The sequence below is a fragment of the Olea europaea genome, unplaced genomic scaffold (genome assembly GCF_002742605.1).
Source record: "Olea europaea var. sylvestris unplaced genomic scaffold, O_europaea_v1 scaffold502, whole genome shotgun sequence".
Classification (NCBI taxonomy): domain Eukaryota; kingdom Viridiplantae; phylum Streptophyta; class Magnoliopsida; order Lamiales; family Oleaceae; genus Olea; species Olea europaea.
The window spans coordinates 168,448-196,385 of NW_019263334.1; the positions used below are offsets into that span (position 1 = coordinate 168,448).

The 27,938-nt window shown below is 33.7% G+C and overlaps 2 protein-coding genes across 2 annotated transcripts; both read right to left on the minus strand.

The window, feature by feature from the left end:
* Positions 1-1,602: 1,602 nt before the first annotated feature.
* On the minus strand, positions 1,603-7,688 carry LOC111388514 (probable 1-acylglycerol-3-phosphate O-acyltransferase). Its single transcript, XM_023013245.1, has 10 exons — positions 7,462-7,688; positions 6,896-7,132; positions 6,485-6,531; positions 6,191-6,309; positions 5,930-6,090; positions 4,459-4,568; positions 4,283-4,382; positions 2,790-2,913; positions 1,972-2,099; positions 1,603-1,853 (listed from the first exon to the last, which is right to left on the minus strand). The coding sequence occupies exons 1-9, from the start codon at positions 7,623-7,625 to the stop codon at positions 1,974-1,976; spliced, it is 1,188 nt and encodes a 395-aa protein (XP_022869013.1). The 5' UTR covers positions 7,626-7,688; the 3' UTR covers positions 1,603-1,853; positions 1,972-1,973.
* Positions 7,689-9,312: 1,624 nt separating this feature from the next.
* Positions 9,313-12,198, minus strand: LOC111388500 (V-type proton ATPase 16 kDa proteolipid subunit). The gene is made up of 3 exons (XM_023013233.1): positions 12,004-12,198; positions 11,635-11,920; positions 9,313-9,788 (listed from the first exon to the last, which is right to left on the minus strand). The coding sequence occupies exons 1-3, from the start codon at positions 12,080-12,082 to the stop codon at positions 9,656-9,658; spliced, it is 498 nt and encodes a 165-aa protein (XP_022869001.1). The 5' UTR covers positions 12,083-12,198; the 3' UTR covers positions 9,313-9,655.
* Positions 12,199-27,938: the final 15,740 nt, after the last annotated feature.

Below are 27,938 nucleotides of genomic sequence, written 5' to 3' on the forward strand. Positions count from 1 at the left end.
GATCTCATAAACTTGCTACTTGTGATTAGATCATTAGGTTATGATGAATGAGTTATAAAAATTACAAAAATAACTTCTTCATTCTAGAGTCAAGTACCCAAGATTCTGGATCAAGAGTCAAGACGGTATTAGACACGATCAGTTCTCGATTCTCAATTTTGATTCTTTCTTTGAAGCTTGATTGAAACCTCCAATTCAGATTCGAGAGGTTCGACTCTTGTTAAAATATCTACCCTAAAAGATACTTTACGGGATTTATAATTTTCTCTCTCTGTTTTTAATGTCTTAGAATTATACATAATTTTCATATGCAATATTTAAGTATAAAAACATAGTAATGACAAAATTTCCCAACTCGATCCGTCCTGTATTGTGACGAAAAATCCCGTCTTGAATGGTAAACGGGGCAACGCTGGGATCATGGTCTTCGTCACAAATACCTCGAATTCTCCCCGAATTATTTTATTCTATTTTTATGCTTTTCATCTTAAAATTTTATTTTAAAAAACAAAATAAAAATATATTACAACAAATGGGAGATTTTTTAACCCCGTCTCGCCCTTATCGACTTCCTAAAAATCTCAGAAGAGACAGGGACGATAACGAGTTCCCCCCTCCCGCCCGTTGCCGTCCCTAATTGTAGCATTTCACAATAATTTTCAAAAAATAAATTATTTATGTGCATCTATAGATAAATGAAAGATACATATATACAGATAAATCAAAATTAAATAAAAGCATGAACTGACACACATTTTTTTTTTCCAACTTTTTATATCTACTTTCACGTGACACAATCATACATACATTCGATTTGAAGAAGAATAAAGTTTCAAGTATAGGAAAAAAATTAACATAATACATACCAATACTGACGTGACAAATATGGTTAGACAATTTTTTTTCTGTTTTTCCCATCTTCCAATGATGCCGCCCCATGTGTTATCTATATAAGAATTTTTTATCAAAAAATTTTTGTACTTGTAACATGATTATACGAAATAACACCCCAATCATAGTATATAAAAGCTTGACAAGCTTGATCATAGCGCCTGTTCCTTTTTGAATAACCCATAGCAGATGGTGCTAGCGACATCCCAAAGCTTTATAATAGACTTCTGTGAAATGTATACTCGACATACTCAAGCGGCTTTGAAGCTTGTCAAGCCCAAGCTTGAAGTGTTTGATATCAATAAAAATATATATTTCAATCTATTTTTCTAACCATATTTATAATTAAAAACAAAATAATATTTCAGAAAAAATGAGGAGGTTGCCATACCCTTTCGTGAGTAAATATTGGAATACTTACAAACAAGCCCTTAACTTATCAAGACTGTTGGTGTCCAAATGTGAAGTCCAAGCTCCATAAGACTCTTTTTATGGGAGAGGGCTAGCCATAGCCCTAGAGATTTAGCTTGCATTGTGAAGGTTGAGGTGCAAAACCGGATTGACGCACATGCTCTAGTTGACCGACCTGGGCCAACCGAACACAAACCAAGGCATGGACTGTCAGGCTTAGGTCAAGCCATTAACAGCTCGACCGATGACTCGGAGAGCCTGACCCACCTTTGCACCTCAACTGAACGTCAAGAAAAACTATAATCAAATGTGAAAATTGAACTATGCATTAATAAAGGGAAATATTAGGCTTCCAATCAAGATTATACAGCCATACATGGCATACGATACTAACATACTTATACCTGTACCAAATATAGCTAAAGGAATGCATGATTGATGCCATTCTCCAGGATGCCATTCTAACTCTTCTCGGGGGATTCCATCCACAAACTTATGGCTGACCGATATTGCTCATCATCATCTAGCTATTGCATTTATTTTTCTTGTTGCTGGTATTTGATTTGAAAACAAAAAATGCTTGTAATTTATTATAATCAATTGAATATTTTCAAGATAAATGTTATTTGTACTGTAAATTCAGAAATATTATACAACATAAGATCTTACTTTCAGGCAGAAGCTAGGCCTTCTGGGAGTGAAATATTATCCGGGTGAGGTGAAAGCAACCTACGGCAGGAATAGATTACTGCTGAATGGAAAGCAGTCGGATTGTCTATAAATACAAAGTGTCCTGCCTGCAATAATAAACATGAAAACAACTCCATTATTCTTGAGGTTGATGGTATGATTTTGGCAAGAATTAAAAAGGCGAAAATTACCAAACTTAAAATTGTTCCAGTGAAAAAGACTGTTAGTCACTAAACTTCTGTTCCATTTTAGTGTCGGTGCATTTCCTGTTGTTAATCATTGTACTTCCATTTTCGATTTTGTTTAGGCACTGTGTATATGTGTCTGCTGAATCAGAGGAAATAAAATGGCACAGATAATCCATTGATGCATTATTTTTATAATCCAACTAGGAAAAAATGTGTCATGTTGAAAAAGGTTAGTCTTTTTTTCTATTTATCCATTTGTTCCTATATCAAAATGCATTTTCAAAGCTTGACTTGCCAAACCAATATGCCTTTTTGCCTAGGTTGACATTTAAAATAATGTACAAATGGATTTTCCATGCCAAATCATCATTTACATTAGCCACATCAGGATTTCGGTAAATTTAGCAAGGCGGAGTGCCTAAACTGAAACAAAAATGAAAATCTGGCACTGACTTGGAGCAAAAAAGTTTGGCTGAAACAAAGTTGTAAGTTGGGAGGACTAACAGTTTTTCTAACCCCATAAATTCACATGCGGGCACTCACTCACACACACACACACACACACACACACACACACACACAGAGAGAGAGAGAGAGAGAGAGAGAGACCCGTGGAACCCTTATGATTTCACATGGGACCTTCATGTGTTTGCGAGCTTCTTGTGCTCCTTTGTAATTCATCCAATCGTTGAAACCGTATATGAAGGTTGTCGGCACCTTCCATTCAGACGCACTGCAACAAGGAAAGAGAAATCAATTGCCATCCATAGCTATCTCTTTATTTCTTGTCTTCTCAGAAAGAGAATTTGATATAGACAAGATTTTATTAGTACTTTGCCCAACCTGTAAACTAATGATGAATCATCCTGCTATTCTATTCAGAATCAACAATATACTAAAATCTCACTCAGCAATGCCCTTGCAGAACAAGACTATGTGACGTATCAAAAGTCTCTAGATTGCCCCCCCCCCCCCCCCCCCCCACAACACACATAATAGTATGGTTGTAGTACCAAAATCCTAGATCGCCTATTGTGTATGGCAAATTGTTGAGAACTTTATCAGTTTTAACACTTATGCATCAGTCCATAATTAGGCATTCAATCGACATACTAGTGATCCTCTTGCAGAAATTATTTGGAGGTTTTCAATGTCTCAAGGCATGTTTGGCTAAGCATATAAGCAATTTTTGTTTCAAACATGTTATGTGTCACCTTTTCTTAATTATAGGTCAAAAGTTACTTGCTTTGACAACAACGTAAGAGATACTTTGGCATAAATAATTGAATATTTCCAATTTTGACCAACAAAAAGATTATTATTATTTTTTTGATGATCATGGGTGTTTGGGCCAACTTACGGCGCATCTCGATTAATCCCACGAGGACCTAAAGTTTAGAGTCGAGTACTCACCTCATTGGCCTTGAGGGGACTCAAACTGATGACCATTGGGGAGCAAATTCAAGGCCTAACCACTGAGCTACCCCTCAAATTTACCAACAAAAAGATTATTCACCTTTAAACTTACTCAATTATACGTAAAATAAATGTGTTTAAAGTAATTTTTTAAAGCTTGGCCAAACATGCACTTAGACTCTCTTGTCAAGCATGTCTTTGGAAAATGCTCGCTCAACAAGCTTTTTCAGGTAAATCTGAGAGCTCAAACTTTTGACTGAAAATAAAACATCAATCTTCAAATAATCTTATACCATGCAACTACATTTATAAATATGCCAGTCACACCAGAACATAAATAAGAAAAAGAATGGCTCACAAGTCTACTGAATCAAAATTTGGAACTCGATGTAAAAAAGAGTCTAAACCAAGTAACAGAGGTTAATCAATATGCATTTCTTCATCATGAATGCTATACTTCCATGGTCTAATCAATAAGCTTGAGACAAACTACTATGCAGTAGAAGAATCTTGTTTTGGCATGGGTATAGAAATCTAGATGGAAAGTCTCCTATGAAATGCAATTTACGTCCCCAGTATGCCATATTACATATAATCTCATTCACAAAACATCTACCCAAAATAACTTCACAGCTTGTAAACATTGTATTATGGACACTAAGCGAAAGACCTTCTAAGCATCTTACCTTTGTAGAAGAGGCATTCGAGCAAATGCTCCAAAGGAGAATATATATTTTAAGCACAGCTCCCCACTAGCTTTAGCTGCCAGAGTATGATATACATAGTCTTCAAGAGGGAAAAAAAGACTTTAATTAGAGTCATTAGCAGCCAGCAAATAAATCTCAACTTAATTCAAAGCTACCTGTGAGTAATCTAGATTCTTCCTCAGTCAAACCATCACCCTCTGCATATGAACCAAATCTAGCATTCGTATACCTGTGAACTAGACTTGGACCCCAGGGGCCAAAACCTCTATTTCATCAAGGAAATAAGCTAATTCAGTGTAAATCAATCTCCAGAAAGTAATACAAATTTCTTATATTGAAACTGATAGCTTCAGTGCACAGTGCACAGTGCACAGAAGTGCCCAAGCCTAATTTGATATCAGAAGAGCCCAAACTAGAGAGGCACAATAGGTAGCAATACCTCTAAGTAGCTAATACAGGAAGAAGCATCAGATGTGAACCCACTCTAGCATATAACTCAATGATGGCAGAGATACTTGAAGAAGTGAAATCGCTTCAGTTTAATAAACAATCAATAACTCAATGGTATAATAATTTGCAATAGAAAAAGAACCAGGAATTTGTAGGAGTTAAATTACGATCCTATGGTGTCAAGAAATCAAAGTTAACATATTATCATGGAAGCATTTGCCTGCATCTGTCAGCACCATCCATAAATCTGTTTTTTCCTCTTTGATCGTCACATAAGACTTAGAGCATGTTTGGCAAAAATTGTTCACCGCTGGATCTCGCCAACACAATCCCCTATAGTTTTCGTTACCGAGATATCTTTAAGCTTTTATTAGGCCCCTATTTGGTACAAATTAAAATCTAAATCAAAGTCAACAATTCATTTCAACTATATATTTTAAGGATCCCACAACTTTTCAACCACACATTTTATCAACTTCTATCAAAATTTACTAAAATTTGGCTTTAATCCCCACCAAACGGGCTAGATTTAAGTTTTGGGTCCATGAAATGTGTAGATAATAATAAGAGTAAAAATTGTGGTTACGAAATATGTGGATAAAAATGGAGTTTGACAAACTTATAAGCAATTATAAGCTTTGCCAAACATGCACTTAGTTACACTAGAAGTTTTAAACAGGTTATAATGATTGTTAGTAAAATTATGACTCTGGCATAACATTCATAGATTTGAAAAACATCCTCAATACATCCAAGATATCAACTTCAACAAATTGAGAGATGTCACTACTCACACGTGAAGGCATTTGTTAACCAGTAGTAATAAATTTAAGAAGTTTAACATGTTATCAGTTCCCTTGGAAAAATGATGGCCAGAATAACATTCACAGAATCACAGATTAATTTATACGGAAGTAAAATGTTAATAAAAATTTAAGGTAATTGACTCCCATATCTAGGTTAAAATGTTTATCGTTATCAAACATGCCTTATGAGTTGAACAAAACATTTAGTGAAAGTAAAAGGAAAAGGTACACAGCTCTGGGAACAGAAACAAATAAAGCTATTAGCATGACAGAATTGCTTACGGACTGAGAAAAAACCTTATATGCAGAATCAAGCATATAACAGATTATGATTAAGGCATAAATAAGAAGAGCAATATAAATTACTGACCTTATAATCTTCTGTGGAGTAAAATTAGACTCCCATAAATGATTTAAAATGGCTCCTTTCCATGTTGCTCTAAATTGGGTAAGCCACTCCGACTTGTGTTCTGTTTCTGAAGTAAATCCGGCAGGTCCAACCAAAATCAAGTGTTGAACATGCTCAGGATGCTTCGAAAAACAATAACAAATGGAAAAGTAACCACTTTTAATTAATGATAGTCATAGATACCCAAAAAAAAAAAAATTATTTCACATGGAAAAATATTACCTTTAGGGCATATTTAGCAGCAATGTACCCTCCAAATGAATGTCCAAGTAGAATAAAGTTGCTAAGATCTTTTGCCTTGCGCCATTCCTCAAAGGAATCAATAAACCAGGACTCGGTTTCTACATGCAAGTCCAAGTATGTATAAGACGTGATATTGTTTTCAACCCAAAGATGAATTTTGCTTCATCAATGCTTGCAAAAACTAATTAAGTGAAGCTTTTGCAACTGAAGAACTTATTGAAACCTGATAACAAATATATATAAAATGACTAAATTCAACATTAATCTACCAACCTTCAGTGCTTTTACATGTGAAGTCAGGCCTACTTGATCCACCCCAGCTGCACCAAAAAGTAACTAAAGAGACTGAGACTAGTGCAGAACCTCTCCCCACCCCAAACAAACAATAAAGAGCATGATTAGATGAGCTTTAAACACATAAAATTTACTTCATTTTGCCTCAAAAACATGTTGGAACTTACCTTTTTATTATTTACTTATTTTCAAAGTAATCATTTTATCAACTTTCACTCATAAAAAAATTTACTTATTTTAAAACTTCTTTCCTTATAAGTAAACTTTTTTAAGCTTAGCCACTTGTGTAGTGTGCCTTCCATGCAATAATTCGGGGCTGGCCATGTGAATTTCCCCAAAAATTAACCACAATATAAAGTAGATGACTCAAAAAATGGAAATTTCACTAACCCAAGCTGATCAATAGCAATGACTTTGAAATGTCTAGCAAGTGCATCAAAATTCCGGAAAAAGAAGCCTTGCGAAGCTGCATAACCGTGAACCATAACAAGCGTGGGAGACCCCTCTTTGCTATCAAATGTAACGGTGTTAATAAACCTCGACTCATTGCTCTTGGATCGAAACCACCGGATTTTCGACCCTGGTGGACCCGACCCGATATTGACCTGCTCTTGTACATACGGAGTCCTAGTAATATGAACTTAGTTAATCGTAAAACTAGAATTAAGGAATGACAGATAATAATTACAAGATAATTGGCGTTAAAAGTCTGTTCGATCATTGAAGTTATAGTCTAGTTCATCACTGAAATTTTTTTATTGCAATTAGTCACTCGTCTTTATCTGGTACTTTTCAACAGCCACTCCATCATTCTCTTACCCAAATTAACAGATCTACTGAGTTTTAATCCGTGATAATCGAATGATTCTGAACTAGACTATAAATTTGTTGACTAAACAAGTTTTTAATCCGTGATAATCGAATGAAACAAAAAGTTCAATTTTTTTTTCCTTTACTTGACGAGGGAGAGGAGGCGTTTCTCGGCGTCGATGATGTGGTCAGTAGAGGTAGGGATCCAGCGGAAGAACGAAGGCCATAATGACCATTTCTTTGCAGCAGTTTCGGCCCCGGTGGTAGTTGCTGCTGCTGCGGCGGCGGATGAGCCGGCTTCCCCGACCATCTTCGACGGTGAATTGGCGGATAATTTGAACCGCCGGCCCAAACCTGTGATTTTGATTTTGATTTTGATNACCATACAAGCTACGTAAGATAATTTAGGCCCATTTGGCCCCATTTTTTTGGAAATGAAATAGGTGGAATAATGTTTTTTTTTTTAAATGAGTGGTTAAAAAAAAAGGAAAGTGTTCGATTTACGTGTAATATTATTTTATGTAAAATTGTGTAGTTGAAAAGAGGTAAGAGAAAAATGGAATGTAATAAAATGAAAATTAATGAGAGTCAAACGGGAGCTTATAAATGTGTAAAAATTTGAGAATTTCCTTTCCACAACAAATTTTGGCCACCACAAACAATATATTTATCTTCTAAATGCTTCTTCTTCTTTATTATATTTATATTTGTATTTATATTTATATTTTTTGGGTTCTAACTGCTTCATTACTAGACACTTGGTTGATGTTGATCTTTTGAAGAGAGATTTTGTGAACAAATAATTTTTTGAAGAGTGCGCGGTAAAAATCTAGAAAGAGTTATGAGTTCATATAAAATTATTTTATTAAAAATATGTGGTTGAAATGAGTTTGACCAAAAAGGAATTCCGATAAAAAAATCAAAAGCAAATGAGGGCTAAATCTTTTGTTCGGTTAAAAGCTTATGTTTGTGCCTGAATTCTCATCCGAGTTTTAGTCTATCTAGAATATTTCGTTGAGTCGAAATAGTATTTATTCTAGACATTATGACTATTGTATTTCAGTTTAGAACCATCAAGCGCAACCACGTTCACCATGTCCAGTAATGTACTGATTTGAGAAGGCAATGCATGTTAAGTCTCTGTGCTCATGTTTTCTTTAAAAGTAACTTGCAAGTTTCGTTTACTATTTAATCAAAATCAAACATTAATTCCAATCATATCTTTAGTAGTGGTATTCACTGCTGCTAGTCCTAAAATGTTACTAATTTTTTTTATTTTGTTTTATTTACTTATTTATTTAGGAACATAGATGCTAAGTTCCAAGTTGTAAAGAAGATTTCTACTATATAAATAACACTCTTCCAAATCAGGCATGGACATTTGCCCGACCGCAACGAATCTTAAAATTCATTTTTTTTTTTCAAACTCATTTTCAACCTCACGTTTCATGAAATCTATAACTTTTATTAACTTTTCAATCATAAACTTCATCAATTTTTTATCAAAATTCTGCTAAAACTCTAATATTTATTCGAGCTGGAGCAAACCATCCGGTTAGGCACTGTTCAGCTTAAATTTGATTCTGATTTGGTTACTGAAATTAAGAATTGGCCCATTCCATTCCAGTTCCACCTAACCCATGTATTTCATAATGGTCTGGCACTCTAGAATCACTGGTGCTAACTAGTATTATTCAACATACAAATAGAATCAAAATCCCTTTCCCGGTTCAAAACAAAACATCGTTCCCATTGCTATTCATTGCCAGAAGTAGCTGCCGCCATCACCTAAGTTCAACCTTTTAATTTCCTTCTTCAGGCTAACTCTTACTTTCACTTTCAAAAATAAATTACTTTCTTACGTCAAATGAAAAGTAACTAAACTAAACGTGGTTGTCAACAAAAATTTATTAAAAAATAATTCATAATAATGCTTTGTCCAAATTAAGCAATTCTTGTTAATCACAGTAAATAGGAAACCAGACTATTTTGGAGAATGTAATCAAATATATATAATAATTATTGTTCAACAGATTCATACACATAATGGTTTGATACCAAGGAAAACTAAATTATGTCCTTTCAAAAAACATCATCACAAAGCCTAGTTGAGAACTTTATTTCTGAAAGGACCAAACTCAACTCATCATTTACTATATATCATCAGCGCAGTATCAATAACCCACTTCCTCAGGCTAAGCAATTGCCAAGCACATATAAAGTTTAAAAAAAAAAAAAAATAGTCTGCCACACCCGAACTACCATTTGGAATTGGAGAGAACATAATTTAGTGTGCAATTGATAGTAACAAACCGTAGTTCTCAAGCCAAATGATGTCTTCTAGTCTGCTCTTGACTGACCGGCTCGAGAAGAGAGGATGATGCCAACGATGAGGCCATAAAGAGCAAGTGCTTCAGCAAAGATAAGAATAAGAATCATCCCAACAAAGAGCTTTGGCTGTTGTGCATTTGCTCTGTGAAAGACAAATAATAAGGTAAAGAGTAAATACTATGATGCGTGTCTGTCCTAAAGAGATGAAAAGGCAACCCAAAGACCGAAATTGATGGTCTTTCGAAGTGTTTCAAGGAGATAATGGATTGATTAAACTCTGGATAGCTGAAACCACAAAAGAACACACAACTTCAATCATAAAGACCATATACAACAAACAAATCACTTTTCCAATTAGTTTGGGGTCGGCTATAGAAATCCTTTCCTGTCACCTTGTTCAGTTCATTGCTATATCCATTAAAAAGTCTAGAAAGACCATAAACACAAGTGACCAAAATGGATTGCCCCACATTAGATACGAAAATTAAGTTTAAGCAAAAAAGAATTCATGATGATATCCCAATATATTAAGAAACAGAGCATTTCAAATTCATGCCCGACAATATGCTTGGTTGAGTGGAAATGAGGCCTTCAACTAGAATCTATAAAAACATGGAATAACTTTTTTATGACTTCTATTTGAAGTCCCAAATTCCATGTAATAGCTTACATCACTTGACAGAATTTCGAGCAACCTGAACTTCACTAATGAAATCAAGTAGTGATGCATTCAGCAGAAGCTCACATACTAAAGATTCACAAGGTTAGAGCATCTACAATACCCTCTTTATTAGCCACATAATCTTTATTTTAGAAAAGCCTACCACTTTCTTTAGGAGTCCAACAAGCTCTCTTTATGTAAAATTTAAAATAAAGAGTGGATTTGACTCTCTAAATGTAGAGAGCCAAATCAACTTTCTATGTAATACTTTCAGCACTTTCATTTATTATTTCACAATTCTTCATGCAATTCTTTCAAGCAGAAATAATATGATAGAACAAAAAAGGGGGAAGCTACGTAAAAAAGGTGGGAAAAGCTTGAGACATTTGATCGTGGGAAAAATAAAAATAAAGATTAAATATAAAAAGAGTTGTTGGGCTTGTATCAAAAGTTCAACTCTTCATTTTTAATATTTTCTTTATATTGAAAAATATGCACTTCAAATTTTTTTAGATGTGCTTATTTTAAAGAGCATATTTTTCAATAAAAAGAGCATAAGAATGAAGTTTCATAGCACTCTATCTAATTATTCTATATTTTGCCTATTCCCATAAATAATTATGACCCAACATTTTTTCCCTTTCTTTACTTGCTTCCCTTCAAAGTGCATAGGAAGTTGTGAAATAACCGTGAAAGCATTAGACATAATATATAAAGAGTTGGTTTGACTCTCTACCTTTGGGGAACTAAAACCACATTTTACTTTAAAAATAGAGTTTGTTGGACTAGTTAAAATGAAGATTGGCTCTTTAGTAGACGATGTGACAAATAAAGAACCACTCGAAGATGTTCTTACTATTTATGTCATAATGTGAAGGCAAAACATCCCAAAACTATGAAAGACCAAAACAGACGAATTAAATATATGAAAAACATATCGGTGAACGCCAAAAGCATTGCACATTATCCCTCGGCAGATTGAAACAACTAGCAAGTTGCTGTCCAATAAGAGAACTAGGAAACGGACCGTATAATAGGTAGCAATTTACAGTAATTCAAATTTCAAAACACTCAATCCAAACAATCACATAAATCAAGCAAACTGCACAACAAAAATACATTGCAAGAGTCAACATAGAATGCACATCATAAATTAAATCCAAAAGTACAACAAGAAAAGAAAAGGGGAATAAATTCCTACAGACATGCGCAATCGACCAAATTTATCCGATTAAGATAACATTTAATCCACATCGCTTACGACAAACAAATTAGGTCACTATACATATCCACATAAACAATGTTAAGAGAAGAAAACGAAAGTTACCTAACACCGGCATCACCGACGATACCGATGGCCATACCAGCAGAAAGGCCAGCGAGGCCACAAGCGAGACCGGAAGAAAGGTGAGCATATCCATCGAACAAGTAATAAGACTTAGCCTTGGGGTTAATTCCAGTACTAATAATCACAGCAATAATTAATCCATAAATACCCAACACTCCAGCCATAACCACTGGCACAATCGACTTCATCACCAGCTCCGGTCGCATCACACCCATGGACGCCACCCCAACGCCGCTCTTCGCCGTACCGTACGCCGCTCCCATACCTACACAGAAAAGAATTAAATAATTGCTTACTTTTCACGCTTAGATCTGGAGATTGAATGAATTGGTGGATATTGAAAGGTACAAGAGAAGACTAGAGCGGCAGCAGCGCCGAGAAAGCCGAAGAACGGTGCCGTCTCATCGCCGCTAAAAGTCGATGACATTATTTCGGATTCTGATTTGGATCTGGAGATGAGGATCGGATCGGTGGAATGCGGGTAACTCAGAGAGAACGAGTTGTTTGATTGAAGTCACGATATCGTTGAATTAATTTAGCTTCTTAAAATAAACCTTTAAAATTTTCACAACTAGCTAGGAGTAAAATAAACGATTGGTCACTAAACTTTAATTTGTGCAATTACTTATTAATCGAACTAACTCAATACTCACTTAAATATCATAAATGTAACTCATCTATCACTAAAATAAAATCCATTTGAAGCTTTGACGAAATCGTCCACGTGACGGATGAAAATCCGACGTGATATTATTTAATCGTTAAAAGTTAAAACACTCCACTTCAACAACTCACCCTTCCAAATAGCCCCTAACACCACATAAATAATCGAGAACACATATTTTAATATTTGAGAGAATTAAAAATCTAGAAGATCGTCTGAGAATCGCTCTCAAATCCGAACTCTAACCCTAAGTCTTCATTCTTTTCTCTTGGAGATGCTTCATTCATCAAGTGATACTCAAATTGTGGAAGGAATATTATGCCTTTGTGGAGAAGTCTCTATTGTGAGGAATCATGGACAAAAAACTTGGCGACGGTTTAATGGATGTAGATTCATGGGAATCAAAAATTATAAATTTGGATTTTGGGCTGTTTTTGTGAATGTTCTTATTCAATTTTGGTGGTTCAAAAAGTGAAGAGTGTATAGCCATTGAGATGGGTATTAACCAGAATGATTTGTCTATGTATTGTTTGTCAAAATGCCTCTTAGAGCATTTGTTGTATGTTGGCTTATGTTTTATGGTGCAGTAGTTTGTATTAGGTATTTTGTGTCATTTCTATTTTCATTATCTATGTAAATCTCTTTTGCAACATTTTCTATATAATACAGAAGCATTTCTTAGCTATCAGTTCCCTAAATATAAAAATGAAGATTTTCCCTAAATATAAAAGTAAACTACAGAAGCATTTCTTAGCTATGAGTTCCCTAAATATAAAAATGAAGATTTCCCTACATATAAAATTTCTAAATCTACAGAAGTATTTTGCACCAAATGCCTTGATTAAGTACCAAATACTTGTTTGAGAAAATTTGACTTTTGAAAGAGATTATTAGCCTAGTTGATTTCTGGAGATTGAAACAATCGAATTATGGAGAATCCTTGTTTATGGACATGTTGAATTGCAAATAGTGATATTTATGTAAACTAGAGAGGTGAGGATAGTATAAAAATAAAACCTTATATCACACACTTGGAAAGAGTAAAAAAATAAGTTTAGGTTGTGTGAATCTTAGGAGTGATGAAAGAACATATTTGACCATTGAGGATCGGGAATTGAAACTACTTGTGAATTCATAATGTTATGCTTAATTTTTCACACATACATCGATTTTACATTGGAGAAGTAGATCTTAATTTTTGTATTATGATTTTGAAACTATGCATAGATTATGATTTCAATCCTTTGATAAAAAGTCAGGTTAGCTAGAAAAATTTTTTTTTATTGCTTGATTAACTAACCACCAATTAAATAATTAGCATTGCGTGTTTGTGTATTTGTTAAGTTTTAGTTTTGTTTGAGAACAAACAAATATTCAAGTTTGGAGATTTGATAAATGTAGTTTCTTCACTTATTCGAGATACTAAATAATGATATTTTACCATTCTTTGGATAAAATACTTCCCAACTTGTGTTATATTGCCTTTTGTGGGTAAAACTCGATGTTTGGTGAAGAATTTGAGAAAAGAATGTAAAATAATGAAAAAGGACGAAATTTGAAATTTGGGGACTAAATTGCAAACAAACCATAGATGAGAAGGGCGAAATAAGATCGAAGATGCCAAGGATATAATTGGATACAATTGAAAGATAAAGGAACAAGATTACAAGAGAAAATGACTGAAATAAAACAAATTCAAAGTTTGGGGACTAAAGTGCAAATACTCAAAAGTTGAGTCAAACCTTACGATAAAGATTCGAGAGTGTTAGAGGCCAATCGAATGAGGAAAAAAGACAAAGGGATGAAATATCATCACAGTATTATCATATATCAACTTTTAAGTGAAAAAGTTATGCTTTAAATTTTCAGTTTCTATTTAAGACCCGTTTTTGGCATAGCAAACATTCAAATTGAAAAAATGATATCTCTATAAGAATTGCATCCCTTGAATTATATTTAAATTTAAATCACTTCAATCAAATATTAGAAGAGAAAGATATGATCGAAATATTGAAGGCTGTCTAGAGAGAAAAAGTTATACCTATGCGGTCGCATAGGTTTAATTATATGCGACTACATCTATGACTTAGAGCTTTCATTTGTACTATGCGACCGCATAGTACTTTTTCGAGGTAAGATATTATTTCATTTTTTAATTGAAACTCTACTTTGGTAACAATTTTTTGAGCATACTTTAAATACCATAATCTGTCCAGAACGTGAAAGACGGCCCTAGACCTATCTATCATATTGAGAGCCGAATTTTGGGAGAAAATCGAGAAAACTTACATCGAAGAGTGAAGAATTCATCGTTGGATCCAGATTTGAAGGCATTAATTGAAGAATTCCAAATTCTCTCCATAATCTAATGATTCGGGTGATGACTTTCTTTATTTTCTTTGTAATTCTTACATTATTAAGATAGGCAAAATTTTCTTGTATTAGATGGATGACAAAACTCTTTGATTCTTAATTTTTAATTCAAAACTTCATGTTTTTAGCTTAATTATTGCATTGTGATTCCATAAATGTGCATAATTACATAATTTTAATGTTTACGCACTATTAGGACAATGAGTTATTTATTCGTAGTGTTGAAAAACTCATGTTAGGTAAAACACTATTTAAGGGACACACGGGCAATAAATATTAGAAATAGTATTTATGGCGTATGCGATCATGTATGATAATCCTTATCATCAATGCATGTTTGTCGTATGAATTTGAACTAGGAATAAGGTTATCTCGTGGTAATCATAGGTTTATTATACTTTGGAAAAGACTAATAAATAAAAGTGGAATTATCAATCGTTACAATTGATAACTTGAGCTAATTATCACCAGTTGAGAGAACTAAGAGTTGATTAGTGGAGTCGAAAATCCAATACATGTACTTGAGCTTTAACCAATTTTTATTGCTTTTATAGTTATATAACGCAATTAGAAACAAACCAACCATCTTGTGTTACACTCACGAATTTAAATATATCAAATACACTAAAATTGACCCTTATTTCATGTGGAACGATGATTCTTTTATTATGATTATTACTTATACAATGAACCCGTATGCTTGTGGAATTTTAACAAACATATATCAACTGAAAAAAAGCCCTATATAGTTTAAAACAAGCATTAGGATCTTGGTATAGTAGAATTGATGCACACTTGATAAACTTAGGCTTTGAAGAGAGCCTAAGTGAATTTACTTTATATATCAAGATGTTTGACGATGAAATACTTTTGGTGTCTTTATATGTTGATGATTTACTTGTAACGGGAAGTAATGAGGAGCTCGTTGACAGATTTAAAGAAAAGATGAAAGATGCTTTTGAATTAACTGATCTTGGAATAAGGACATTCTTCCTTGGTATGTAGGTGCAACAGAATCAAAATGAAATATTTGTAATTCAAAAACAATATGCACAGGAGATACTCAGAAAATTTAAAATGGAAGAATGCAATTCAACTACACTCCAATGAATAAAAAAAAAAAGAAGTTTAGCTGAGAAGATGAAGCTGAAAAAGTTGATGAAGGGCAACTCAGAAGCTTAATAGGCTGCCTAATGTACCTAATTGCTGCTTGGCTAGACATTAGACATGCAGTAAGTTTGCTGTCAAGATACATGCATTGTGCAAGTAAAATTCACTTTCAGGTAGCAAAATGAATTCTCAGATATGTCAAGGGCATAGTTGACTATGGAATAAGAGTCCAGCGAGTATGACAGTGATTGGGCTGGATGAACTGATGAAATGAGAAGCACTTCAGATTACTGTTTTCGTTTTGGCTCTGGAATTTGTTCGTGGTGTTCAAAGAAATAAGAAGTCATAGCTCAATCCACACTAGAAGCAAAATATATAGTTGTTGTTGCTGCTATTAATCAAGCCCTTTGGATCAGGAAACTCATGACAGATTTGTAAGATTTTAATCTAGTTTTGAAAGGAACTAATAATCCAAAATACAATCCTTTCGCATAATTGATCCATGTTGAAATCAAAGAGGACATAATGAAAGCGGAAGCGTACATTAATCCATAAATTGTAATTGATTTTGTTCGGGTTATGATCTTCCAACTGTTACGTGATTTCCTTTGAAATTCTTGAAAAACTCTCTGTTGATAGGGATGCAGAAAATCTAGAAAATTTCACGTGCAGTTGGGGACCATGACCCCATGATACATAATTGCAGGTAGTTATCATCTTTTCTTTGTTTTAAATTGGCCCCTCATCAATTTAAAACAACCAATCGGTCTCTACACTTTAATCTCATAACACTTAATACCAATAAATCCAAAATTAAACCCGATAGATCACTTTAATAGATTAAAAACTTTAAGATAACAACAGAGATTTTAATTTATATACATGTGTGGCCCCATATATGTTGAAATTTCTGTTTCTTCACTGGACAAATTTGGATATTGTTGTTCATTTGGAAACAATTAGTTTAGTCTTTTGTTAAATTCAAATGATGGTAAATCTCATCTCAAGATACCTAGTGCAACATCAATATCAAGTTTTTGGACAGTAATATTAATTGCAAGTGGTACTCTCAGTGTAGTGATCAAATATTGACAATAACTCCTGTTAAATAATAAACCCATTTTTGGATTGATTTATTATTTACATGGTAACCTTATAATTGTCACACATTCATCACTACAAGTGTATATGTAATTCGGCCAAATATTAACCTTCCTTTGGACCGGTTAATTTCCGCATGAAAAGACACACACACGACATCCAAGCATTCTAAACAAACCAATCTACACAAAAGAGGTCACTTTGATGACATATTGTTTCAATTAGTTTACTTAAAATGCTAGACAGCCTTAATTTTTCATAAATAATTACCTCATTTTGGTTGGGAAGTTCTTCAACATTGTCTTGTTGAGGTTCTAGATATACTTCTTGATCAATGACAGGTATAGAAACCTGTACATTGTCAAAAGCAGTAGTAGGAATTGAAATCGATCCTTCCTCAACTTCTTCCTCAAAGACAATGTCTCTAACTTTATTTCTCCTCCCAAACTCAATATCCTCAATTTCATGTAAGATTTTAATCCAGTTTTGAAAGGAACTAATAATCCAAAATACAATCCTTTCACATAATTGATCTATGTTGAAATCAAAGAGAACATAATGAAAGCGAAAGCGTACCTTGATCCATAAATTGTAATTAATTTTATTCAGGTTATGATCTTCCAAATATTACATGATTTCCTATGAAATTCTTGAAAAACTCTCTGTTGATGAGAATGCGAAGAATCTAGAAAATTTCACGTGTAGTTGGGGATTATGACCCCTTGATAAATAACTGCAGGTAGTTATCATCTTTTATTTGTTTTAAATTGGCCCCTCATCAATTTAAAACAATCAATCGGTCTCTACACTTTAATCACATAACACTTAATACCAATTAGTCCCAAATTAAACCCGATGGATCACTTTAATGGATTAAAAACCTTAAGATAGCAACACATTTTAATTTATATACATGTGTGGCCCCATATATGTTGGAATTTTCCAACAATCTCCCATTGGACCATAGATGTAATCTTTTAAATGTGCACAACCTTATGAGCTCAAAATTTGCTATCATTATTAAGGGTATTTCCAAACAATCTCATCCATTAGTCATATTGATGTATGATCAAAGCGATTTTCGTCACATTTAGGATGACTAAATCCATCAATGGTCACGTACACCTATACAACCACATGACATAGATCAATTATGGGAGTGAGCATGAAAATTACATGTTATGTGATCCAAACATGTCTATTTCCAACTGGTCCAACCTTATTTCTTAAGTGAGATCAATACTGAATATAATAACAGAGTGAAATGAACTGAATACTTTATTTCTGTACAAAAAAAATCCAAATACACAAATGTGTCCAATTAAACATAAAGCAATAAGAATACAAACTCCCACTAAAATACGATACCCTCAATAAATCTGACACTCATACAAGTAGTGTGCTCATGAAAGATCTTGGGTGACAATCCCTTAATAAGCGGATCTGCAATCATGGAGTTCATCCCAATGTGCTCTATGGAAATTTGTCCACCCTGTGCTCTTTCCTTCACGACTAGAAATTTAATGTCAATGTGTTTTGACTTAGATGTGCTCCTGTTGTTGTTGGAATACAGAACTGCCGAGTTATTATCACAATATAACTTTAGTGGTTTTTCTTTGCCGTTCAGAATACGCAACCCACTGACAAAGTTTTGCAGCCATATTCCTTGGTTAGATGCATCATAGCATACTACAAACTCTGCAGCCATGGTAGAAGAAGTTATGAGTGTCTGCTTGGCACTCTTCCAGGAAATAGCTCCTCCAGCTAGTAGATAGATATAGCCTAATGTGGATCTTCTACTGTCTTGGCATCCAGCAAAATCAGAATCGGAGTACCCTATGATCTCCAACTAATCCGATCTATTATATGTGAGCATATAATCATTTGTTCTCTTTAAATACCTCATAACTCTTTTGACTACTTTCCAATGATCCATTCCAGAGTTGCTTAAATATCTGCCTAGCATTCCAACAATAAATGTTATGTCTGGACGTGTACAAACTTGAACATACATTAGACTCCCAATAGCTGATGCATAGGGAATCTTCTACATTTCTTTAACTTTAAGGTCATTTTGCGGGCATTGTTTGAGACTAAATTTGTCTCCCTTAGCAACAAGGGTTTCACCTGGTTTGCAGTCTTACATGCCAAACCTCTTAAGTATTTTATCGATATAGCTCTTTTGTGACAATCCAAGAATACCTCGAGAACGATCTCGGTGTATCTGAATCCGTAATATAAAAGAGGCGTCACCAATATATTTCATCTCAAAATTCCTTGACAGAATTCTCTTCATTTCGTGCAACATGCCTATATCATTAGTGGCAAGCAGTATGTCATCAACATACAAAACCAAGAAAATATGCTTACTCCCACTGAACTTGTGATACACACAATCATCAACAGCATTCATCTTAAAACCAAATGAGATAATTACTTGATGAAATTTATGGTACCATTGACGGGAAGCTTGCTTGAGCCTACAGATGGATTTATTTAATTTGCAAACCATATTCTTCAGGTCTCCAGACACAGAGTTTTTTGGTTGCACCATATAGATCATCTCGTCAATGTCGCCATTGAGAAACGCCTTCTTAACATCCATCTGATGTGACTCAAGGTCAAAATGCGCAACAAGTGCCATAATTATCCTGAAAGAGTCTTTCGTTGAAACTGGAGAGAAAGTCTCTTTGAAGTCGATGCGTTCCTTTTGGGTAAAGTCTTTACTCACAAGACGAGCCTTATATTTTTTCACATTACCTTTTGAATCCCTTTTGATTTTAAAAATCCATTTGCAACCGATGGGCTTCGCACCTTCTGGTAACTGGACAAGATCCCAAACTTTATTGTCTTGCATAGACTTATACTCCTCATTCATGGCATCAATCCACTGTCGAGAGTTAGAACCCTGCATGGCCTGATAGAAATTGATTGGATCATCTTCCATCATTCCATTATTTTCCTCATATTCTTGGAGAAATACTATAAAATCATCTAGAATAGCATTTTTCCTTTCTCTCGTGGATCTCCTTAATGACATTGGTTCTTGAGGTTGTTGATTTTGTACTCCTAGAATAATTACCTCATTTTACTTGTAGCCCCTAGATCGCTCAGAATAGCCAATAAAGTAGCTGCTTACTATTTTGGAGTCCAATTTCTTTTCATGTGGCCTATAAGGCCTAGCCTCAACTGGATATCCTCAAATATGAAAATACTTTAGACTAGGCTTTCTGTCTGTCCAAAGCTTATAAGGTGTTTTAACAGTAGCCTTAGTTGGTACTCTGTTCAGAATATAAGCTACGGTCTTTAATGTCTCTCCCCAGAGTGATTTTGGTAAGTTTGAATGACTAATCATACTCCTTACCATGTCATTAAGAGTTCTGTTTCGTCTTTCAGCTAAACCATTCATGCTAGGCGATCCTGGCATGGTGTATTGTGGGATGATTCCATATTTCTCTAGGTATTTGGCAAATGGTCCCGGACATTGTTCACCTGATCTGTCATATCTGCCGTAGTACTCACCACCACGATCAAATCTAACGCTCTTTATCCTTTTGTTGAGTTGATTTTCAACCTCAGTTTTAAAAATCTTGAACATGTCCAGTGACTCAGACTTTTCATGATTAAGATATAGATACCCATAACATGAGTAATCGTCTATGAATGATATAAAATATTGTTGACCATTCCAAGAAGCCATAGGGAACGGTTCACAAATATCTGTGTGTATCAATTGTAAGACATCCGAAGTTTTGTTAGCACCTAATCTCTTTGTTTTGGTGTGTTTTCCCTTGATACAATCAATAAATACATCAAAATCCGTAAAGTCAAGGGAATCCAAAATACCATCCGACACAAGTCGTTAAACTCTAACTTTTGATATGTGACCTAAGCGCTTGTGCCATAATTTTGCTGAATTTTCTTTATTTAATTTGCGTTTAGTACCATGTGATTTCACATGCAAGGTTTCATTATATAATATAATAATATCAAGCAAATATAGGTTATCATATGTAGATAACGAATCAGTACCAATAACATTTGAATTTAACAAAAGACTAAACTGATTGTTTTCAAATGAACAATAATATCGAAATTTGTCCAACGAAAAAATAGAAATTAAATTTCGTCTAAAAGACGGTACAACAAAAGTGTCTTTCAAATCCAAATAATAACCAGTTCTTAATAACAACCTAAAAGTGCCTATTACATCGACTTCCACCGATTTGCCATCACCCACATAAATGTATCTTTCACCATCATTTAGCTTTCGGTAGTTCAGACAGCCCTGCATAGAAACACTTATATGAGTAGTAGCACCAGAATCTATCCACCAAGTGTTTCTAGGTACCGAAGCTAAATTATCTTCAGAACAGACTAAAGTAAGAATTGTACATTTCTTTGCACGCTAATCACGATATTTGGCACAATCCTTCTTCACATGTCTAGTTTTGTTGCAAAAGAAACAAGTTTCTTTGTCTTCCTTCTTTTTCTTTTGTGCTGGACCCTTATGAGCAGCTTCATATTCCTTTCTCTTTTTCTTGCCCTTATCCTTAGAAGTGCTTGCCAAGTGAGCACTTTCAGTCCTTTCTTGCTTCAACCTTTCTTCCTCTTGCATACAATATGAAATTAGCTCATTTAGAGACCATTTCTTCTTCTAGCAGTTATAACTGAACTTAAATTGACTGAATTGTGTAGGAAGCGAATTCAATACCAAATGGACGAGCAAGTCATCAGACAGCTCGAGCTTTAGTCCTTTAAGTTTTGAAGCAATGTGAGATATCTTGATGATGTACTCCTTTATGTTCCCCTTGCTTCTATACTTCATTGAAATCAAGCTTTGCAAAAGAGTGCTTGTTTCAGCCTTATCGTTTTTCGCAAAACGCTTCTCAATTTCAACGAGAAACTCCTTGGCATTAGATACCTCTTCATTATCTGCACCTCTAAAGGCTTCCGGAATGCCGCGCTTAATGATCATTAGACTCATGTGATTTGAGCGATCCCACTTCTCAAAGTTCCTCTTTTCATCAGGTGAACTTTCTTCCGTAAGAGGAGTGGGTTGCTAGATCCGAAGAGCAGAGTCTAGATCCATGCAGCCAAGAACAATCAATATGTTCTCCTTCCAATCCTTGAAGTTTGTCCCATTAAGTATGGGAACAGAATTAATATTGGTAAATATAGTAGCTAATGAGCTAGCTGTAGAGAGAACAAAATAAATAAATAAAAGATTAATTATGCTCGATTTAATATCCACATTTAATAATTGATAAATTCAAATAATGGTAAATCTCATCTCAAGATACCTAGTGCAACATCAATATTAAGTCTTTGAATAGTAATATTAATTGCAAGTGGTACTCTACTCTCAATGTAGTGATCAAATATTGACAATAACTCCTGTCAAATAATAAACTCATCTTTGGATTGATTTATTATTCACATGGAAACCTTATAATTGTCACACATTCATCACCACAAGTGTGTATGTAATTCGTCCAGATATTAACCTTCCTTTGGGCCGGCTAATTTCCACATGAAAAGACACACACACAACATCCAAGCATCCTAAACAAACCAATCTACACAAAACAGGTCACTTTGGTGACATGTTGTTTCAATTAGTTTACTTAAAATGCTAGACAACCTTAATTTTTCATAAATGATTACCAAAATTTTGAATTCGATTGTGCCAAATAATTAAACCTTAATTAATACCTCTTAAAGAAGTATTAGTACCGAAATTTGAGAAAGAGAAACCCCAATTTGCATCAATAGATGCCTAAGAAAACTTTAGGGGCCTAAGGGTTAATAATTCAATACTTTTGGAGTTAAAATTTGAAAAATTTAAAAATTTGGGGCCAATTTTAATTAATTATGGACATTGAGGGCTATAATTGCAAAATTCAAAAGTTAAATGGCCCAAATTAAATAATTTTCAAACTTAGGGGGCTGAATTATAAAACCCAAAACTTAAAAGGCCCAATTGGATGAATTCTAAACTACAGGGGCTGAAACTTAAATCTTAACCTAAATGATAATTGCAAGTTGGTCCCTGGAATAGCCCAAATTGCACCCCAAGCCCCCGTCTTCAAAATAATCACCCAAACCATTTTATACCTTTTTTTTTTTTTTATTCTCTTTCTCATTCTCCTCGGCGCTGCCGGCAACTTTACTGCCGCTTTCACAGCAATTCCTCAATTAACCAAAATTAATTCCCAAACTCCAAATGTTCTACCCGTATGAAAATCTCTTCCACAGCAAACCGAAACTTAAATTCCATAATTTCATGAAGTTTTTTTTTTTTTTTTTTTTTCATAATTTTCGAAAATCTAGGGAGTGGGAAGTGGGTCTCCTTTTGATCCATAGAAGATACACATAATATTATACACACAGAAATGGAGTTTTCTTCTTGAGGAATTTTGATTCACATATATATAAAACAGAAGGAAGTCGTATACCCAAAAATTCCAAATATTTACGTGAAAGATAAATAACCCAAAATTTCTAAATTCTTAAAACCTGATATTCTCAAAGATTCAACAATGGAGAGACTCTGATACCACATGTAAAATTTTAATCCAGTTTTGAAAGAAACTAATAATCCAAAATACAATCCTTTCACATAATTAATCCATGTTAAAATCAAAGAGAACATAATGAAAGCGGAAGCGTACCTTGATCCATAAATTGTAATTGATTTTGTTCGGGTTATGATCTTCCAATTGTTACGTGATTTCCTTTGAATTCTTGAAAAACTCTCTATTGATTGAGATGCAGAGAATCTAGAAAATTTCACGTGCAGTGGGGAACCATGATCCCATGATAAATAACTGCAGGTAGTTATCATCTTTTATTTGTTTTAAATTGGCCCCTCATCAATTTAAAACAATCAATCGATCACTACACTTAATACCAATAAGTTCAAAATTAAACCCGATGGATCACTTTAATGGATTAAAAACTTTAAGATAGCAACACACATTTTAATTTATATACATGTGTGGCTCCATATATGTTGGAATTTTCCAACCAGATTTGCATATGAAACAAGAAGAAAGCATACACATATTTATGGACAGCCAAGCTGCAATTTCAATTGCTAATAATCCTGTGTTCCATGGCAAAACAAAACACTTCAACATAAAGTTTTATCTTCTAAGAGAGGTACAAAAGGAGAGAGAACTGCATCTAATCTACTGCAAAATAGAAAATCAAAGTATTGACATCCTAACAAAGGCACTTTCTAAGGTTAGATATGTATTCTTGAGGGAAAAACTTGCAGCTCCAAAGTTAAGGAGTGTTGACTAGATAATTCTCAAAGTTGCTAATAGAAAATCAGTTTTATTTGTTTCTATTCTTTAGGCAATAAAGAAGTCAATGGCTGTTAGGATTATGATCATTTTATCATGTTGTTTTGATATGCACAATCTATAGCACATTTTTCTGCATTTTAGTTTTCATTATGCTGTATAAATAGATGTCTTGTTGATCAATAAAATAAATTTTCTGCAGTCTCAAAATATTTATGCTCTCGTTATATTTGCACTTTTCTTCTCTAAATAACCACAGAATCAGATTACCAATCTTAATTGCATATGTACTACTCAGAATTTAGATGATGTTGGAATCAACAGTTATATCTGTTCTCATACAATAGACATGTAGGATTACAAAACACATCATGATCTGAAATCTGGTGACGTAGATTACCAATCTTAATTACCTATAACTGTTGAATATGAAAGATATCAAGAATGAATAAGATATGAAATTTTTATCGGAGTAATTTTATTACCAAGATATGAAATATGGCAACGCAGAACGTAATGTTGAATATGGAATCATATACACTAAATAAACAATGAATAAGATCAAAAAAGTTATCAGATTTTCGATATTACGAACTGCAAAAATCTTCCAGAATATAGTGTATATCATTGTTGAAGAATGATTGTTCATACCCCAATATTTGATGGTAACACACAACACAAGGATTTTGAATTTGAATCTGCACATTTCCAGCCCTTTCAATTAATTCCTCACAATTAGCATTGGTACAGTACTTTTGGTATGTTTAATTAGTTATGTAGTTTATTCCGTAATTATTTTATCCTAATAGAAAAATATGAAATTTTTTCTGTGTAAGGTATATATGATTTTTTTCTCAATAACAAAACTAATACATTCTTGAAAATACTAGGATTCCCAATCACTCCAACATCAAATCCCCATATTTGAAAAAATTTGTCCTTGAGTTAGGTAGAAGAAGAGAAAATTAATTAGTCAGATGAAGTACTCAAAAATTTTGTGTCAGTATGTTGTCATTCTAAGCAAGTTGGGACTCGAGAAAAATCTCTAGACATATGTTGTTTCATGTGCTCGTTGAAATATCTAACATTTATATTAATCAAAATCTAACAAAATTTATCAGCAACATCGTTGAACATATCCACCCTTCATTCTAGATTTCAGAACGAGATTGACAATTTTGCAATCCTCTGAATATTGTCCTAATGATGCACGCCACTACCCACAATAGGCAGTCGTCAACCAAGGGCAAAATCTTGCTCTAATATCAATTTTATGCGCAGAAGCAAAATTGATTTCTTGAAACAAAAATAAAAAACTAGAAGAGTGCAAGAATCGTTTGATTGTGTTGAAAATTTGGTTAGTTATAAAGGACGCCCAACTAGAGTTGGCAACGGGGCGAATTCGAGACAAGGCGGGCTCCCACGCCCCATCCCCTTGGGCATTTCCCCATTCCGTTACCCGTTTAAGGCGGGGAGGGCAGGTTGCCCCATTTACATACATTTTTTATATGGTTTTTGACAATTTATTTTATTGCTTTCATTCATTCACATAAGACAATAATATAGTTATTAAATTTTTTAAATTAAACAATTAATTTTTAAAAGTTAAATTATTCAAATATATTTGATAAATTATGATTTATATTGTTTTTCATATTTCTTAGATAATCTTAGTTGTCATCTTCTATTAGAATTAATGAAATTTTGTAGAATTTTTCTATTTAAAGTATTGAATTCTTAAAAAATAAAAATAAAATAAAATTTAAATTAAATGGAGTGGGAGCAAGACAAGACCCCGTACCCGCCTCAGGGCAGAATTCCCTGCCCTGTACTTGACCTGATTATCCGATTAAGCGGGTAATTCTCGCCCCGTTCGAATTTGACGGATATTTTTGCTATCCCTATAATCAACCCTTTCTTAATGAGGCCTTTGCTGTCCTCTAAACTATAAGGTTGTTACTTGTCAGAGTCACACTTTGTTATCATGGATGATGTATGAGTAGCATCCTGGCAGATCTAGGTTGATAATAGCTCGAACTCAAGGATTAAGGACTTAAATTTTCCCGCAAGTCTCTTGCTGGCAAGTTCGAGGTCTTAAGCTACATGTCATTCATCGAAATCTGAATCACCACGACCATTGTAATCTTTCATTGGATCTTTCTATCGCCTCCAATAATTGCGTTCAAGCTCAATTACGCACACAAATAAGGTCCACCAAACATCAGGAAAGGTTTTTTGAACCCATCAAGTCTTTGCTCAATGTTTTCGAACATTTGTTCAACATCGATGTTTTGTTCCTCACTTGTACTATGCTTAGTCATTAGGTAAGGTAAAATCCTAGCTCTGACGCCAATTTTGACTTCAACAATAAATGTCGATTATTCTAAAAACTAGAACTCAAAAATATTATCTAGAATAATTTGAATATAAATTGTGATCACACGCAAATCTAATCATCTACTTGTGTAAATGATAGAAGTACCTGAAAAGAAACAAAGCCCTTGCTTAGCCACATTATTTTGGAAAAAAAATACATTTTTGAATTGTGTATTGATGAAAAATGTGCAGTTAAAAAACAAGTAAAAAATTGAATTTGTATGTAACATCATTTTATTGAAAAACATGTGGTTTAAATGATATTAAATCACTATTTAAAAAAATATATATATATTTTTTCAAATTTGGTTCAATCAAGGCCATAGGCCGTGTTTGACTTTCATTTTTTTTTTCCAAAATCCATTTTTCTCCATTTTCTTATCAACCACATATTTTTCAATAAAATAATATTACATACAGTCCAAATTTTTTAACCATACATTCTCTATCAATCTACTATTCCAAAATACTTATTTTATTATTATTATTATTTGTTTTTTTCAATTTAAGGGGGCTCCGACAAGTCCGAAAACTAATAGTGGAGACTCTTTCAACTAAATAACAAAATTAATACAATCCTATAGTTACCAGGATCCCTAATCCCTAATAATAATTAAATAATAAATTAATAATTGATATTTGTTTTATATCAATTATAACATGATTTTAATTAAAACAAATATTAATAGAATAAAAATCAAGGAAAAAAAAGGGAAGAATTAAAACTCAGCTCCCATTAGATAATACCAGAAAAATTTAAATAAAAAAAGTTAAAATTTAAGTTAGAACGACTTATTGCCATCGCAGAAGGTTTTCCCTGTCTCAATTAGAATGTCAAAAACACAGTCACATAAAGAATAAGCTTAAAGTAACCACTTCAATAGGCTTGTCAAAGATATTTAATAGTTTAGTTACAGTGTCTCGCCTAATCAAACCACTTATGACATGTTCCTGACACAAATTGAACACTATTCGACACTTCAAAAAAAAAAAAAAAAACTATCCAATACTTGTCCAATATAATCTAATTTTGCACACCAAACATGTCCTCATATGTGTGTTCAGGCCATGCAAAATTTGAAGACTTCGAATGCATATTGATACATAGTACCAAATATGACCAAAGAGTATAATAATCAACGTATTAGCTAATTATTCTTCCTAATCTAACGCCAAACCTTTCTTCAACATAGGTGACAACGAGTGAGGCAAATATTGAAGAGATCAAACACAACGAGAAGAAGAAAAAATCCTTCATCATTTTGATAGTGGGGTGGAGCAAGTGGACAAATTGGACTCGCATTTCTCATCGAACGAATACACGAAAAGAATCATGCTGAAAACTTCCA

Excerpts from the sequence above, each read along its gene's own strand:
- LOC111388514 (XM_023013245.1), bottom strand. The coding sequence starts at position 7,625 with ATGGTCGGGGAAGCCGGCTCATCCGCCGCCGCAGCAGCAGCAACTACC. Across the intron at positions 7,133-7,461 it reads CGCCTCCTCTCCCTCGTCAA|GACTCCGTATGTACAAGAGC; the intron begins GTAAAGGAAAAA and ends TCATATTACTAG. Across the intron at positions 2,100-2,789 it reads AAATCATAAGGGTTCCACGG|GCAGGACACTTTGTATTTAT; the intron begins GTCTCTCTCTCT and ends TTATTATTGCAG.
- LOC111388500 (XM_023013233.1), bottom strand. The coding sequence starts at position 12,082 with ATGTCATCGACTTTTAGCGGCGATGAGACGGCACCGTTCTTCGGCTTT. Across the intron at positions 11,921-12,003 it reads TGCCGCTCTAGTCTTCTCTT|GTATGGGAGCGGCGTACGGT; the intron begins GTACCTTTCAAT and ends TTTTCTGTGTAG. Across the intron at positions 9,789-11,634 it reads GTCGGTGATGCCGGTGTTAG|AGCAAATGCACAACAGCCAA; the intron begins GTAACTTTCGTT and ends TGTCTTTCACAG.